At 32.1% G+C, this 19180-nt stretch overlaps 2 protein-coding genes across 2 annotated transcripts in view; both read right to left on the bottom strand.

Moving 5' to 3' along the window:
- LOC143198704 (uncharacterized) overlaps window positions 1-19180 on the bottom strand; it is a 237424-nt gene that overhangs the window by 29040 nt on the left and 189204 nt on the right. The gene's annotated exons all lie outside the window — the stretch shown is intronic.
- On the bottom strand, window positions 1476-4757 carry LOC143199035 (uncharacterized). The gene is made up of 2 exons (XM_076408757.1): window positions 4384-4757; window positions 1476-3874 (listed from the first exon to the last, which is right to left on the bottom strand). Exons 1-2 carry the CDS (start codon window positions 4395-4397, stop codon window positions 2425-2427), a joined length of 1464 nt encoding a protein of 487 aa, XP_076264872.1. The 5' UTR covers window positions 4398-4757; the 3' UTR covers window positions 1476-2424.

Consider the following 19180-nt stretch of genomic DNA (forward strand, 5'->3'; position numbering starts at 1 on the left):
CAAAATGATTCAAATAGCCTATAAGACCAACATATATCCAGGTAGAATTATTACATGAGGGTTAATCAGCCCCAATTAGGCCTATTTACTTTGTTTTGGACAGTTTTGAAACTATACAAGTGCCTCATAAATACAAAAATTAATCTTAACTAGCATAATTGGGGCTAACTGAATCCCATTAGGCAAACTAGTTTAATTTTAAACTTTTCAAGAGATTTAGAAGGCTCAAATCATCTCATATAATGAAATTTTAAAAAATATCAAAATCTCCTGCAGCATCTATATATATCTAGCAAAATATATTATTGATTATTTACACCGAGATTTTCGAATACTAACAATAATTCAAGGAAGTTATAACGAGAAAGAATGTATTAATAAAAAAAAGCTTTAGAAAGTAATAGTTATTATTAAATAACTTTTAATCTGAAATACCGAAATATAAAAGGCACCCGTCGCATCACACTCGAGCGCTATACACATTTAAATGAATTGATTTTTGTTGTGGACAAAAAAAATGGTATATATATATGGTACTCTTGTAATTAAAAATAGTTTATTTTGATTTAAAACAATCCCTCATAATTAAATACCATACCTAATAAACATATTTAATTTATGTAAATTGGCTGCTTATAATGCTATATTTTCAGTTTATAACTTTTATTTTGATAGTATCTCAATAGGTGTAACAAATTATTACGACTTACCGATGGACTGTAAACTTTTTATTGCAAAATTCACATTCATATTTAGGTATTGCCTCGTGAATCTCACGATGCGACTTCAAAAAATGTTCCGTAATGAACCCTTGTCCGCATATCTCGCAGGTGGCACCGAATTTGCCTTCGTGTCTTTTGATGTGATTAATCAAAGTCACCTTACTGCGACCTTTCGCGGTGAAATCGCACAACGGGCACGAATATTTTTGGGTATGTTCGAAGTTGTGTAAAGCGATATCGGTTGGAGTAAGGTAGCTGACGTTACACTCCTCACAGCGGAACGGTTCGGCGTTGGGAACATGCTGACGCATATGGTCATCGTATTCCTCCTTGGTTTCAAAATTGATAAGGCACTCCGTACAGTTATGTGGTCCGTGACATTGAAGATGACGCATGAGATACTTAAACGATCTACCGCAAATGTTACACTGTAATTTTCGATCTGGCTTTGAGGTAGTCGTCTCTTGTTCGCAAGCATTCGTGTCCTCGTCATCATACATTAACTTCAAAATTTCCTCCTCCTCCTCTATTAACTCGTCATTCGCAATATCGATGTTATTCGGCTCTTCCTCGTCAACAAAATGTATGAAAATTTCTTCTCCGTCCGGTAAAATACCCGTTAAAATATCAGTCCTAAAAAAAAGATACTTTATTGTATTGAAAACAAAGTACTAATTTTAAGGTGGATGCGCCAGTATACGCATGTGTTTCCTGTAAAAGACAACAAATGAGTAGGACTGAAATAAAGCTCCATTATATCGTAATATAGTTTATTTTCTTCTATAAATGTCTGCCTATTTGACTACTACGCTTTATGGTGTTCCTATAAAAAGCCACATAAGTACTATTTAAATATATTTTTCTGTAATAAATACTGGTTTGTTTTTTGATTCCACAAAATAGAATTGGCTTTATCATAATTAAAAATAAAAATATATTCACAATTATACATCTCTCTTTATATATATAGTCAGTGTTTTTATCCTTAAATGCTAACCAGTGGACAGGTGGTGATTGATATAACTCAATACTTTAGATAATACTAAAAAAATCTATCATAAATTTTCCTATGTTTGAAATAAAATAACTTTGGTTTTTATATAAAATGGCACTAAATCTATTGAATACACTACACCAGATGTATCGAAATAATATTCAGATAATCACAGGAAAATTTCTTATAATTTTCACGTGGAATGAATATATATCTATGAATATTAATCATATCACAGCAAAAAACCATCAGAGAAATATTAATTGAAGTAATCTTACCAAGAATCATAGTAGACTTTGAATTAAATAATTTTAAAAAATTGGTTCAATAATCTTAACACATAATTCAGTGTAACACAGTTGTTTACAAAAATGTAAGTGACTAAATGTTATATGGTTCCGAAACATCTTGGTACATTACAAAACCCATCAATAAGTCATTCATACCCTCAGTAATAACATCACTCAATATAGAACTAATAATCCCCAAAAATAGCAGCTACTTTATTATTTCTTTACTTACTCATTATCATCTAATGATTAATAGTTCTGGCTACTACTCATTTAACTTAATCAATTCTACTTTTAAATGTTTAAATAAAAATAAAACATGCTTTAACAAATTGTGGTAAGAAACAAAAAAAAAAAGAATATTTTCCGGCTTGTCCAGCAAGATTGTTTTCAATATTACCCGATGCCCCTACACAGTCTACAGTTCAGTTTTGGCTATGTGAAAAAAACCCTTGCAAGTTTTGAGGTGGATGTTCAACATGGCTTTGGCGACGAAAGCTTTAAAGCAGAATTGGCATGGGTATGGTTTCTCGCCTGTGTGGCCTCTCATGTGGATCACAAGGCTGCTTCTTTGGGAGAACGCTTTGGTACAATAATCGCAAACATAGGGTTTTTCGCCAGTATGAACCCTCACGTGTTCGACTAGTATCGGTTTTTTGGTGAAACATTTACCACAGTACTGGCAACTGTACGGTTTGTATCCGGTGTGGATTCGCAGGTGGAACTTTAGCTTCTCTTTACTTGAAAGCGTTTTGCCGCACACGTCACAAATCGCAAAATTCCCTGTATGCGAATTCATATGCAGTTTAAGACTGTTTCTGTGTTGATACACTTTATTACAAATGACACACTCGTATGTATTAGGACAGTTCACCTCCTCCTTGTGCATGATCATCTTATGAGCGTGTAAATAACGAGAATACAAGAAACATTTACCGCAGTATTGACAGTCGAAAGGTTTCAGTCCAGTATGGTAGTTGTCGTGCTCTTGGAAATGCTGAAGAATTTGGAACGATTTTTTACACGAATCACACCAGTATTTGAGCAAGTCCTCGTGATGGGTCACATGGTCGTTTATTTTATTTATTTCCATCGTATTAAATTCGCACATCAAACACTTGAAGTATCCTGGGTGACCGGTGTGAATCTTCAGGTGTACGATATGATCCAAAATCTTCTTGGTGGAATGATTACAAATGTCACAATAGAAATAGTTGTTGTGAGTCTCCATGTGATCCTTTAAACTGCCATTAGATTTAAATTCTTTGCCACATACATCGCACGGATGTGTATCACCAAAAAACCTTGAAGTTCTCAATCGTTTCTTGGGATGTTCCGTTTTGTAATGCTGTCTAATTTCCGTTAACGTCCACTCTTTGTCGTCCTTGCATATGGGACATTTTATCACTTTATCATCGTCCAGATGATCCATGCAAATAAGAGTTTCCTCTTCGTAACTGACGTCGTCAGTCTCCTTATAATTTTTCTTTGGTACTCGTTGTTTCCTCTTGGGCGATTTATTGTTACTTTCGGTACTCTTTACAGGACTGACCTCATTCTTCTTCGGCCGCCCGCGTTTCCTCTTGTTATTAATCGTTACATTGTCTTTGGTTTGATGCTTTGGTTCCGAATTCTTCTCATCCTCGTCTTCGCTTTTCATGTCGGCAGCGTTAGAGGAAGGCGCCTCCCCTGAAGGAATTATGTCGGTGTTGTCATTTTTGGTTTCAGGTGGTTCGTGTTTAATTTCCATCTGGTCGCTTTCGCTTCTCGGTTCGTTGTTTGGAGTTGGGTCTTTGGTTTCGGTTTGAATCCCGCCGATAGGTTCCGCTATCTCCACAATTGGAGTGAAAAATGCCATAGGGCACGACCTAAAAAAAGAAGAAACTATTAATCACCTTTAACATCTGGTAGAAAATAATATTGTAAAATACACTGTTTTCTTTCTTTTTTTTCTTTTATACAAATAATAATATCGAAAGCCAACTGTCAAAAGATTTATTTCTGTTGGTAAACATGGATTTTTTTAATAAATTAATAAACCTCATTAAATGACCGATCACATTATTTATTTATACATCAATTTGTTAAAAAAACATTTTTGCATGAAAGTTAGAAATAATTATTTAAATGCAGGTATGAATAAATTTTTTTAATATATACTAAAAACAACTTATTCCGCTCCTGCCTATCCATATTTACAAAACCATAATATTGATTTTTAACATTTTCTTGTTCTTTTTACCGGACGTACGGTGCTGTGTGTAAACCGAAGCGCACGTTACGTCGGCGCATGCCCACCAACAGACACAAATCCCCAGCCGAGCCATGGAACGACGTAAAGAAATAAATAACAAACAATGGAAACACCGGTACTTACTTGGCCACATCCATTCCGTGATTTTTCCTCGGGAAATTTCTGGATTTGCCACAGCACTAGGTCAAACAACACACGAACAACGACACGTTTTTGACCCGAATTTCTTGAGAGATCACCGAGACCGCTATCATCACAACACTCTGTATTTCGCCATCTTAAAACAGGTTGCCAAGTTGCCTATTAACCACGTAGCCGACCTGTTCACCGGCGACGATTCACGGCTACTTCACCTAGCAGGCGTTAATGGCCGGACGGTAATCGATTTTTTTCCATGGTATATCCAACGTTGAGGGGTTGATGATAATAAAGCGATATAACGGATGATTTATACGGAATTTTGACGGCTACGGTTGAGCCGGCAACGTAGTAGGAATGCGCATTATGATCGGTTGTTTCGATAGGGGCGGTTGGTTAGTCGAACAGTAGTTTCCGTATGATGGAATACCGTGCACAGGCCCGTACTCAGTATATTCCAAAATATATTGCATATTGTTCGACTTGTTGCATCAAAATCTAGCGATTATTTAATAAATACAGTGAATGTCGTTCATTAAAATAGATAAATAAATGGAAAATTATATTGACTTAAAATAATTTGATAAATTTGATTAATACATAATAATATTTACAATAAAATGTTTTAGTTACCTTAAAAAGGCGTGTGATAAAAATTTTCATTTGTATTTTATATTAAAATTGGTGTGATATATATATATATATATATATATATATATATATATATATATATATATATATATATATATATTATTTAACGAGTTTTCTGCAATAAAATTAATATAGGGTGGGTTATTCGTTTTTGTGCATTATTTCAACATTGGCAACATTATTGTGTTGATTATTATCAATACGATAATGTTGATATATAATGATAATATAGATATATAAATGGGTTTTATATCATTATTATTATATCAATAAATTAATAATTTCTCAAGACAATATTTTTTATACTGGTTGTAATGAATTTCTACAAATTACTCTGTGATAGAGAATTATTACATCCTGAAAGAATTATTGTTTGGACTAGATTGCCACATATAACAACAAATAATAAATAATAATGGGACATTTAACGATACCAAATACGGATAATAATAAAACTATCATTTACTCATTCAAAAACATATTAATATAACGGTAAAGAAATAAAGAAAAAGGCTTGACGCATATAATACTCAATATGTTATCAATATGATACATATTCCGATTATATAATTCATAACTGAAAATAAATAAATCAAAATATTTAAAGGGATCTTTTATTACCTATATAATATATTCTTTTCATATAGTTTATAACATACCTTATGATACAATTTAATTATATTTTAAAAAACGAATCTTAATCTACATTCATATACACAGGGAGGCAAATAAAATGGTAAACATGGTCCCAATAAACTCATGAAATTCCTTTGAATTTCGACGACTATTCTCCGAGATAAATGCATTTCTTTATCCATATAACATTCCCCCAAAATAAATTGCACAATATTGTTGATTTAAACATTTGTTATAAGATATAAATACAAATATTTGTTAAAAAATATGTATATCATCTACATAATGTATATTTACATGTTCTGTTATCTCGGTTACACGACTTAATATAAACATGCCCTAAACAACGATAAAACGAATAACAACTTATGTATTAGTAAAAAACATGTTAATGTCTGTAGTCGGTTAAGTTAAAAGTTACAAAAAAAGCTCTTAAAATTAAATGCGAAATGCTTACATCATAATGGGATATTATGGGGCTGTACAATATCTGGCAAGATTATTTATTTGTGCTATATTCAACGAATCCTGTTTTTTAATGACATAGCTGGCGTACTGAAATCACAACTAAAATGCTTGAAGCTATAAAATAAAGTCACGGATTATTGAACTTAAAAATTAAGTTGCAATTATTTTTAACTCAAAACTCCGTTAAGAGAAAGGAACCAGATAATTTAGAAATAAGCTCAAAATATACAACAAATTATTATTTAACAAGTAAGATAAAAAAAAGGAATATATTGGTATTGCACAATAAACTTATTAAACAGATTAGACGTTATAAAATATATCTAAATATACATGGTGTCTTGTTTTAAGAGGTTTATTACACTAATCAACAGAAGTTCTTGTTGTTAATCCGATTATATATATCTTGGTATCTCTCATGCACTATCAAAAAAGGTCAATTAACTCGAAATATCCCAATAAATTATTTAATATAATGTGTACATTGAATATAAATTTTCAATGCCTGCACAAGATTTTGTCGTAAACGAAAATGGACTACATTCAATCCATGATATAAATTTGTCTAAAGCTCAAACAGTACTCTTAAGTTCCAGACTTTAACAATGAAATGTATCTCATCAGAGTACATAAATCATAGTTATAAAAGGCAGGCAAATTAAATTTAAAAAATCAGAATAATTTTTAAAATTCCTTTGAAACTAATTATTTCTTCAATAAACATATTTTTTCAATATACATATTTTATTTACCCTGTTACATATAGTTTAATATATTGCATTTTTTTCTATATATCTGTATCGATAATTAATGTATTTGTTGAAATATATTTATATAATAAACATAGATATATTTAAAAACCAATATATTCAAATCGAAAAGAGTAACTATACTTAAATAGATACAGATGAAAAATGATAACAATAACTAAACTTTGCTGCTAAAAATATTGAGATATTGATTGAATAGGGTCTGTATCAGTGAACTGAAAAAATGCAAATAAACATACAGAGCATTTAGAAAATCTGTATCCAAATAATGTACGAAACTATATCCATTATTGGTACAAAAAGAATTCGAAAACATAAATAAACAAGAAACTATAAAATTATGGGAGATTTTGTATCTGAGATAAAAACAATAAAAATATATAAAATAATAAAGTTATAGATTTTGGTATCTATATAAGACATTCTGTAAAATTTTGTAATATAAACACAATAGAAAAAGTCTTTTACCACTATTTAAGCTTTAGGAATAAATTGAGCTCGTCTGTAGGATGTTAAGGGTTAATACAAGAAAATGACAAAATTATTATATGTATGTAAAATCTCCAAGCTATATTTCATATGAGTGAAAACAGTGAAATGCTAAGATCAACATCAAAACTAGTCTCAGCACCATCATATAGGGAGCAATGATTCTAAATGATTGTACTGGCGATTGATGATTGATCAGCTATCTGATCACGGAAAGATTAAGTTTTCTATTACAATACAAGCAACAAATAATTTTACAAAAAGAAATGATATTTCACATTAATGTAATTAATCCTTTACTAAAATTGATAGTTTGATATTGGAATTTTCATCATATATTTGAAAAACTTAACAGTGTTATTAGTTATTACAATTACATCCACAGTATGAATGAATTCTTCCTATTTTTGGTTTACGGATAAATCTATCTGTGTATAACCGCTTAAAACAAAACACCATCTTTTATGCACATATATACTACAAAAAATAAAGAAAACTTCTATAGGATTGATTTTATTTGATTTGAAACATCACATTTATGTTATTATTAAAGAAGATGTCTTTTAACAACAAAATATTAGTAATATATTCCTTAAAACAAATCATATTAAACGTATACTCTTATAGCAGAATGTGATCCCACCTTATTATTTAAAAGAAACCAATTATAACGAAAAATATTTCGGGGGCTGAGCTATCTGTTGAAACGGATGACCGATCCAGGAAGGATTAAAAGCCGTCACCACGTTATTACTGCAATTTTTCATATGCGAGTCCACGGAGGTTTTGGTGACGAAACCCTTGCCACACGAAGGGCACACGTACGGTTTTTCGCCGCTATGTGTCCGTTCATGGATCTTTAACGGAGTTCTTTGGGTGAAGCCGCGTCCGCAATATTTGCAGATGTGGGGCTTTTCGCCTGTGTGGACCCGAACGTGTTCGATCAGTTGGTCTTTCTTGGTGAAAGCTTTCCCGCAAACCTGGCACACGAACGGTTTGTATCCGGTGTGAATGCGCCGATGGAATTTGAGTTTTTCTTTGGACGAGAGCCTCTTGCCGCATATGTCGCACAATACGGACAAATCGATGCCGGCATCGTTGTGTTTGCTCAGTTTATGACGGCGCAGACCAGAGGCAGAAGCGTAATGTTTATTGCAGGTTTTACAGTCGAATTTAACCAGAGGGCTACCAGTGAGTATCTCATAGTGTTGCGATCGCCTATGGGCAGCAAGAAATCGAGAAAACATAAAGTGTTTCCCGCATATCTCGCACTGGAACGGTTTCTCGCCCGTGTGGAAGTACTTATGCTCGATGGCGTGAGTGCTGACCGTAAACGCTTTCTGACACACCTCGCACTTGTACTTGGTGGTTCCTTCGTGGGCGCGCACGTGCATCTCTATGTGATACTTGGAAATGTTCTTGTACGGACACAGATGACAAGAATACTTGTTGTCGTCCGCGTGCTTGATAGTATGCAGCGCGAAAGCAACGTTGTTCTTATAAGTAGAGTTGCAGGTATCACATTCAATCGGCTCGTCTAGTTCCACCGGAGGAGGATGGGCCTTCCTCCTGGTCTCTTTCTTCACCTTAACCTTCACGGACTGTTCTCCTTTACTGCGTCTTTTCTTCCCGTTCGGGGATTCCCTTTTACTTCCGACTTTATTTAATTTGTTAGCGGTTCCTGTTCGTTTAGACGTTTCTTTTAGGGAGATGCCATCGTCTGATTCTTGTTTTATGTCGACCAGTTCGATGTCTAATTTGTAGTCTCCGCTAAAATAATATCAATAGATTAGATTAGGTCCTAAGGCTTACATGGGTTTATTGTTAAAGCATACTTACTTCGGTGGTAAAAATAACACAATTTAGGTTTTGAATTTTTATTGTACAACATTTATTATTTCAATACATTAATGATCATTATTACTTGCTCACACTTATAATTGTTCTTATGTTATAGACATTTGGCCTTTTTATGAAGTACATTTTAAATACCTTTTTTTATATGATTTGTATGTATACCTTTTGAGGATTTGTTGAAAATTGAGAGGATAAGATTAAGAATTGAAATAATGGACGACAGTTATTAAAATATTAAGAATATTGTAACTACTAAACTTATTGTTTTTTTTTTCGACAGAAATTACTTTTTAAATAAACAAAAAATGTTACATGTTAACACATGGTAGTGGGGTATACATTCGATCATATCTTTTTCTTAGCTACTGCTGTTACCAAGGGGGTATTCTAGTCTAGAGAAAAAATAGATTTTTAAATATTCTCAAAACTTAACCATTTAGGAACACGCTCCGAGAATTTTTCAGAATTTTCGGGGATATAGCTGTTTTAGTGATTCATCATATCAAACTTTAAATTCGTTTTTCTCTAAAGTACTATTTACAAGACGACCGTTTTACTTGAATATTTAGTAAAAAAATGGATTTTAAATATATTGGTCTTCTTAATTTACTTGAAAAACTACCATATAAGATCGACCGATAGATTAAAATAACCCCTTAATGATGTTATCTTAATTAAAGGTTTTCGTATTATAAGTTTGATCATATTATTGATTTCATTTATAGTTCTTTGATCCCAGTTAATTGATGAATCCAATAACAAGAATAAAGAAAAATGATTGTTATATAAAGAGAAATAAAATAAAAAATAAAACATATTAGTTTTTGAAATTATAACTTACGTTTATAACACAATTTAATTCTTCATAAATACTATCAGTATGATGCTACGTTACAATCAATGCTAGAGAGTGTTTAATTTAGTGATGATATATATTTAGGTTGAGAAGGTTCAGAAGAATTTCTATTTATGCATATAGCTTGGTAAACAACTGATCATATTTAACCATGTTTAAAGTGTTGGATTTTCAAGGTTAAGACATTTATTAATTGTCTTATTTTTTCATTTTATGTAAATTTCTTACTAATAATAATAATAATACTAATGTTGTGAAATATTTTCAATTTCACGTTACAAACGACAGATGATGTTTTAAGTTCGTTGATCAATATATATCACAAGTAATAATTAAATAAATAATAAACAAAAAAACTATATAAAAATTATGAAAATATGTAGATAAAACATAAAAACAATATGCATAATGCAAACAAAATTATGTTAATAACCATAAGATTTAAATTTTGTAAAGTTATTTCTAGATAGAAAAAATGATGATATTCTTTAATGACCATTAATAAGTATATAAAATATTTCAGGTTTTTAACGTCCATATAAGACTAAATAATAAATAATAATTACGGCTGTTATCTATATAAAATACATAATCCAACGTTACTAACATACAGTGTGTCCAAAAAGAAAAGTACAAATGTCAAACCGTCATAAACAAAACGAAAGTAATTATAGAATAGAAATAATGCACCATCAGATTTTATTTGCCGAAAACTACATTGTTTAGTTTACGCTACCTAGGAAAGACTTCCAATATACCTTTAGTATAAGATTTCCTGAAAATAAAATAATTTTCCTTCATATTTACGTAAAAAATTCGAAGTTAAAACATGAACTCTCCCAATGGATCTCCTGTACTTCTTTAGATAATTTCGATAGAAAATAGATTGTTTTAAGAAATAATAATTTATACCATTTATAATTAAATTAAAATAAATAACAATAACATTAGTATCACATCTAAAACGACTAGATAAGGACCTGAAATTGAAACTCGATAAAATTAGGCTATATCCCATTTAGAAAGATGCTCCAGTTCATGATCTTTCAGCAAATTCCAATCGTCAAAACTGGTCTGACACTCCCTGCACGTGAATCCCTGTTCACCCTCTTTCTTATGTGTCAGATGAATATGCTCCCTGAGGCGTTTCCTATCTGTATACTGGCGATCGCACAGCTCACACCGGTATGGTTTGATACCCTTGTGAAGCATCTGATGCGATTTCATCCGATCCCTGTGAATTTTTTTACAGCACGTTTCACAGGGAACGTACAGGTCTTCTTTAGTTTCATTATGGTGGTGTAAAATATGCCATTTCAGTCCTGTAGCGCTTCCGTAGTGTTTAGAACATATTTTACAGTCGTGTCGATCGACGTCATTGAAATGCACTTCCCTCTGATGCTGGTTAAGGGAAGCGGCGGTGAAGAACGCTTTTCCGCAAACCTCACACTGTTTCGTTCGTTGGTCGAAGTGGAATTGGACGTGGTCGTCCGCCTGGCGGTGAGACGGAAAATTCTTGTCGCATATCACGCAACTATAAGCTCGGTTTTCGTGTAAGCGCACGTGCATTTCCATGTGATACCTGGACGGGTTGTTATAATTATTGCACAGGTGGCATCGATACTTTTCATCGAAACTATGCTTCTTGGAATGGACAGCTAAAAAATAATTGTTCTGGAACACGTCGTTGCATTGGTCGCACGCAATCGGTTCGTTTATGGTCACATAATTTTCGAGTTTCTGGGATTTGGATGACCTACAACGCGAGTTAAATATATATAAATCCGATAATGTCAAAACTATTTTAGTTGTTTCACGTATAATCATTACAATGTTAATATAAAGAAAGCCGAATAACATTTCAACATTAACATACATAACAGAGAGATTATTTTTGAATTTATAGTTCCCGATCAGACGTACACATGACACTATATTTTAAACTATCCCATAAGTTTACCCACTACTCTGCAGAAATAGTTAACTCCCTATCCCACAGAAAGTAACCCTGTATAAAATGATGGTTGGATCAGTCTTCCTCTTTAGAGCACGAGTTTGATACAAGTATGTCTCCAAGAGAAAACAAGAGACAGCTCCAGGTATTGGTCAATGCCACATTGCATGAGGAACGTGAATACTCATCTAGAATCAGGACTCCCATTCGGGAAAAACTTCATGAATATGCTCATTGCAATCCCAATCTATCGCTCGCAAAAATCATAACCTTTAAACTCATGTATCATCAGCAAAAGACCATTTGGTATTAGCTGAACAACCTGGTTAAAAAAGAACCCAGTAATTATTGACTCTTTGCAGGCTTCAGAAGAATACTTCAAGGAAAAGCATTTGGATCAAACGAAGAAATGATTGCCGAAGTTGAAGCCTATTGTTAAAGCAAAAACAAATCGTTCTGCGATAAAGAGAGAGCCGGTCTGAAGGAGAGCAACTTGTCGTGTAAAGTTGGATTTGTTTTAAAAGCTGTGGTTAGTTAAGACCATAACTTATTTGATTTAGATTATAAACTTTTAGTTTTATTTTGAAGCAGTGCTGGGAAATAGTTAAAATTGTTTAAAATTTTATTTAAAATTCTTACATCACGTCAAAGTACATCAAAATCAAAGGACCGTTAGTCGGAAGATTCTTCCAACTTGATCTGAAATCAAAGAGATTGTATTATCAGCCAATTAGTCCAAAACCTATTTGGATTTATGAGGTTGCACTAAAAGGTTAAAACAACTAAGCAATCCCACGCTGCTCAAATAAAGTACTTTGATAAATTACCAATGCTATGTTATGTAATCAACCAAGAACTGTACTTAACTAAACTTCATAATAGTAATACATTAATTTTATAAATTAGATTAGATTAGATTGTGCTAAGTAAATTTAATCTAATCGTAATCAAAATAACAACAATAATTCAGCATATTGCTCATACTTTTAAACAAGACAATAGCAAGTTTCATTTTATAGTTCAACGTTAATATATACGGAAAATGTATTGGTATCTATTAATTTAGAGCCATTTTACACGAAATATTGAAGTCGCTCTCAATTGGTTCAAAACAAACCTGTTTAACAAACCTCTATAAACATTTGAAACCATAAACCACTGAAGTAATCCAACGAACTGTAAATAATAAGTAAAATGTATTTATCTTATTATTTATAATTTGTTTATACAGTTTTTATCATAAGATTAATATATATAGTTATGTTGTTGGTATACTGAAGAATGCGTCTCAATTAATTGTACTATAATTTCACAGCATTGTGGACCTACACAAACATAAATAATCAAAGTTGTGGAAATAGATTTAAAGTGCATCATGCTAAATCGCGGACAGAATAGGGTTGAAGCTAGTTAAAAGTACGGAAACCGTTTGAATGATATCTAACTGAGTGATGGCAACAAAATGTTTAAATTTAATCATTTAATACAGTTTGATATCTCCATATTCATTCAATAAAATTGAACAAATAAATACTAAATCATATATTTGAGATTTGTTTTTATTAAAATTTAGATCAGTTAACAATGTTATAGAAAATAAAAGGTACCTTTAGATGATGAGAGTGGCAATGTACATATTTATTTTTATAAATATGGTACAGGGTGGACATAAAAACCTTAGTGTACAAAAGAACAATAGAATCAGGCCTTTAATATTATAAAAAATATACTCTTGTTACAATTAAAAAGTGCAGTAAAATTACAGTAGAATACACACATAATAACAATTAATATACCAGTTACCAGGATTAAAATCGTTGTATATGTATGGGAATAATATAAAATTATTATTACTATTAGATTTTGTACTGAATAACCCTTATTTAAAAAGGAATTCCCAAAAAAGAAATACTGAACTTCCAGACTTAGATGCTATTTCACAACTGAATATAACCAACATTTCCCGCTAAAATGCAACATCCTATATTATATTATCGATTAACATCTAACCAATAAAAAAATATACATCTGTTTTGAACAGAACCTATTAACATTCAATATATATATAAAATTATTTCCTTATTAATACTAGATTTGTAATATATTATTTCACTTTTCTCTCTAAAGGGAAATATATCTTCTTGTTTTGAAATACAGCCAGCATTTTACCATTTAAATTAAGCCAAAACATAAAATATTAAACTGTTGTTACTAATATTGTTAAAAGAATAATATATCAAATAATATGATGCATGTATATAAAATAATAAATATACTAATTTTCGTGTTCCTATTTATTTGTTATCGTCACTTTAATTGGGTTTATATAGCTAATATTACAGCGTTGATATTTAAACGTATAACAATTATAATACGTTTTCAACGAGACTTACTCTCTCGGTACTTGGAAATAAAAAATAAAATTGTTAAATAAAGTTAATTAAGTTTAACAGAGGTCCATTTTGTAAATACATGACTAAAAATATAATAATGAATGGGTAATATGGGATATCGGAATATAAAATAGACCTTCTTGCTGCATTTGATCAAAAATTACAAATCCAGACAGTTTTTAAATAGGCCCCTGTATCTGGCATTCAACCCTTATGACCGAAAAAAAAAACCATAATGGTCCCTGGCGCTCGGATGTTCCCAAGGTCTGTTTAACATCTGGTTTTCTTGTTATTTTTTTAACTATATACTTGCAGCGAATAGAAACATTCCTAAAAGTTAACCTTAAAATCCATTAAGGGAAATAATGTCCAGACTATCGTTTAAATTTCAATTTTAAAATAAGTTTTTAAAAAATATCTTGAACTAAATAAAAACTTGCTACTATGAAATAGATTCAATTTAATTAACTATCAAAAGAGAACTGTTATATATTACATATTTTCATTCATAATTAGCTGCAGTTAATTAATTTTTACTGTTTCCACGTAGATTCCCACTGGTGCGGCAGTCGCGGATTGGAATTTTGTTCATTCACTCATTCTAAGGTGTTGTTAAGTATTATATTAGCAAGAATTTAGTATATACCGATATTGTCCTTGAATAAAAAGTAGTTGTTTATTAAAACAATTGTAGATAAATTACTACATAAATAACTGTATTTTATCACAGACAGGTCATAGTAAAATATGAAATATTATAGACCATTTACATTATTTTTATTAACGTTTATGCTTTTGAACGTGTTTTTATTGTTGCTGATTTTATTTTGTGTTTTGTCCAATAAATAAAAATAAAAGTTTTGGTGTTAGATATGGAGAATAATTATTAAATATTACTAAAACAATAAAATACACTCTATAAATGTTAACAAAACGAATATCACACGTTTGGATCAAACGAAGAAATGATTGCTTGTTGAGGTTGAAACCTATTTTAAAGACAAAAAGCAAATATTCTACGAGAAAAAATAAAAATTAAAAAAGGGATGGAAAGTATATTGACGACTTGTTGCCTAAAAGTTGTTGTTTTATTAGTTTTTGTTCTTATTTGAATTAAATTGACAATATTATCTACCACGGTTGTTAATATGCAATATCCACTATAAGTAATCTTTTTGCTCTATTTTATAAAAATAGAACTGAGTAATTGCATCAAATGACCAATTTGAAGCACGCATTGATTAAACATTTAGAATGGGCCCGAATACACACATTTAGAATGGGCCTTTTCATGGAGCAAAATCAGTCAAGGAAGCGTTGACAGCACTTGAATAGAACATATTATAGCACCTGCTGTACTCTTCAGACCTTGCCTCGTTCGACTATCAACCTTTCGCATCAATGGGTCACGCGCTTGCAGAGCAGCACAACAATTAGGAAGAAGTTAGAAAATGGCTCTATGAGTGGTTTTACTCAAAGAACAATCAGTTTTTTTTTGGGATGGCATCCATAGAACGGCCAATACCTTGAATAAATGAGTTACTTCATTTTATTGAAAATTACGAAATAAACATACACAAAAACAACAGTGTTTTATTATAAAGCGATTATATTTCGCAAAACTCCTAAATCATTTAGTTTTTTTATACGAATGTTCTTGAAAGTCTTTTTATGGTTCCTGATTTTGATTTGAAAATAATAAAATATACGTTTTATATCAATTTCTTGGGTTTTCAAGCAACAATTAATCATCAAAAGATAATTTATTTTGTATGCATCACATTATCATTTAACAATATTAATAACGACACTTAGTGGCTGAGTTCATCGTGAAGCAACTGCTTCTTCTCGATATCCTCAGCATATTCCCTTTCCTTTGACTCGTCAATCTTCGTAGACACGAGCTGATTAACCGAGTCGTTTTTGTGTTGCATACCCAGGAACTCGGACTTGACGATCACATTGTTGACGATGTCCCTTTTAATCATGATTTGGTTCAGAGACGTGGCGAGGTCCCTTTTCTCGATGATGTCTTGCAGTTGGCCGGCGAACGGCGATTTTTCGATTTTGTGCTCGTTGACGTCGTCCGAGAAGTAATTGTAGGTGGGAGGGGATAAGGTCATGTTGAAGGCGCCGCCGCTGGTACTGTGAGACACCATGTGCGCATCCAAGGCTCCCTTGGAGCCGTAGATCTTGTTACAGACTAGACACATGAAAGGAACATCGGTGAATGGTGATGGCAAGGTTATTTTACTTGGGGGTTTCGTCGTATAACTGGGAATCTGTAACGCGGAACAACTCTTCATGTGAGCGTCCATGGCACTCTTGGATACGAAACCCTTTGCGCATAAACGGCATACGTAGGGTTGTTCGCCGGTGTGGGACCTCTCGTGGATCTTCAACGGTGATCTTTGGGTGAACGCTTTGCCGCAGTACTTGCAGACGAACGGTTTCTCGCCCGTATGTACCCGCATGTGCTCTTTGAGGCGTTCTTTTTCGGAGAATGCCTTACTGCACACCTCGCAGGCGAAGGGTTTGTACCCAGTGTGAATCCTCATATGGAATTTTAGTTTTTCCTTGCTAGAGATACGTTTCCCACAGGTGTCACAAAGTACGCTAGTATCAATGCCTTCGGTGTTGTGATTTCGTAAATTGTGCCGCTTCAATCCACTCGATGACGTATAATGCTTGTTACAAATTTTACAGTCGTACTTAACCAAGGGCGTACCGGTCATAATTTCCCAATGTTGCGTACGGCGATGGGACGCCAAGAATCGCGAGTACATAAAGTGTTTGCCGCATATTTCGCACTGAAAGGGTTTCTCTCCGGTATGAAAGTACTTATGCTCCAAAGCATTCGTGCTAACGGTGAAAGCCTTGTCGCATATCTCGCACTTGTACCTCGTGGTACCTTCGTGCGCCCTAATATGCATCTCAATGTGATACTTAGACGCGTTCCTGAAGTCGCACAAATGGCAAGAATATTTTTTATCGTCGCTATGCGCTATCGAGTGAATGGCGAAAGCCACGTTATTCCGGTACGTTTGGTTACAAATATCGCACTCGATGGGTTCATCCAGCTCGATAGGAGGCGGATGATTGCTCTTCTCCCTCTTCGTTTTTTTCGTCAATTTCTCAACTTTTTTCGATTTCCTTCGTCCCTTCCTTCGCGGTTTGGTGTCAATTTCATCGTCGTCGTTATCGAATTTGGTTTTAACGTTCATTTGGTAGTCAGGATCGTTATTTTTTCTGGATTTACGTTTACGCCTAGGCGACCTAAAAGAAACAATTCGTTAAATAAGTTGAACGGTAAACTGACGGGGAATAAAGAGAAAATTTTATACTTTCAGGAATAGAGAACAAATTTTTTTTAAACTTTTATTTGGTTTTATTAAAGTTTGTGAAACAGTAGTCAGGTACGCATAATGATGATGATGATAGGCATTATATTTGAATATATTTTATTAAATTCAATTGTATTTATTCAGAAAACTAAAATCAGATTCCAAATCTTATTATTATATCTTATTTAACTGTTATGTGATTAAGTCAGGTGCAACATTAAATTAAAGAAGTATTCTCTAAAACCATTTTCTTATTATTACTATCGAATACTATTACCAAAATTATCATTTTAAATGTGTAGCAATTTTGAATGTTATGTACCAACCAGTTACAGCAGTAAATTAGCCCTTATTCCTGGTATTTATGGGTGACTCTGGTCTGGCTGTACGCAAAGTAGACTTAGAAAAGGCAAAAACAAACCTTAAAGCACTAAGAGCATCCAATATTCGTCAAGAGAAATTATTATTTACTTGAGAGACATGTTGGCGTTTACAGCAACAGCATAAACATTCAAACCATCTGCAACCGATCGACTGAACCACTAATAATACATTTATTGAACGCTTAAAGATACACTTCAACCGAATCGAACAGTTTTTCTGAAACTAAAGTATTGCAGGTTTCAGGTTTTTTAACTTGTAAAACCTAAGATTTGACCAGAGTATGCTTTGGGATTGGCCTGGTCAAATATATAGGTATATATATTAAACTATTTATAGAATAACGTTTACGTTTTATCATAATATGGTCAAGTCTGCTTAATAACTTAAAAAATAGTTATAAACAACAATTTTATAAGCTACATGTAAAATTAAAAATTTCCATGCTGAAGATACTGTAACTGACAGCAAATTAATATTTCAGTTACGTTAGTTGTAAAGTAATATTGCAAACTTATAATTTGAGCTATGTATTAGATCTTCAAAAAGATTATTCTAATTACCAAATAAGACATGAACTTTATTAAAAATGAATAAATGTAAAAAAATGCGTTGACATTTATTGATATTATTATTTTTTACAAAAGCAAAATCGTTCAGCACTGACGAAAACATCAGAACTAAAATTAATAATAATTAATTAAATTAGAACACATATAAATAATAAAGAAATTAATGTTAATAATAAATTCAATAACGAAAGATTATTTTGTAAATACATTTGTTTATTTAATTGGTTTAACTATAGTAATTCTTCAATTTATTAAGACATATTAATTGTATATCTATGTAAATAATACCACCAAAAGTCAAGTAGCTTTTATTAAATAATATATAATAATATAGGTTTTTTAGAAACAATTATAATGTGCATATATAATTAAAATGTATATAAAATCACATGATAGGTGAGCAATCAAGGG

Source organism: Rhynchophorus ferrugineus, unplaced genomic scaffold (genome assembly GCF_030347505.1).
Source record: "Rhynchophorus ferrugineus isolate W39M unplaced genomic scaffold, kcgeb_rfMv2 rfM6, whole genome shotgun sequence".
NCBI lineage: Eukaryota > Metazoa > Arthropoda > Insecta > Coleoptera > Curculionidae > Rhynchophorus > Rhynchophorus ferrugineus.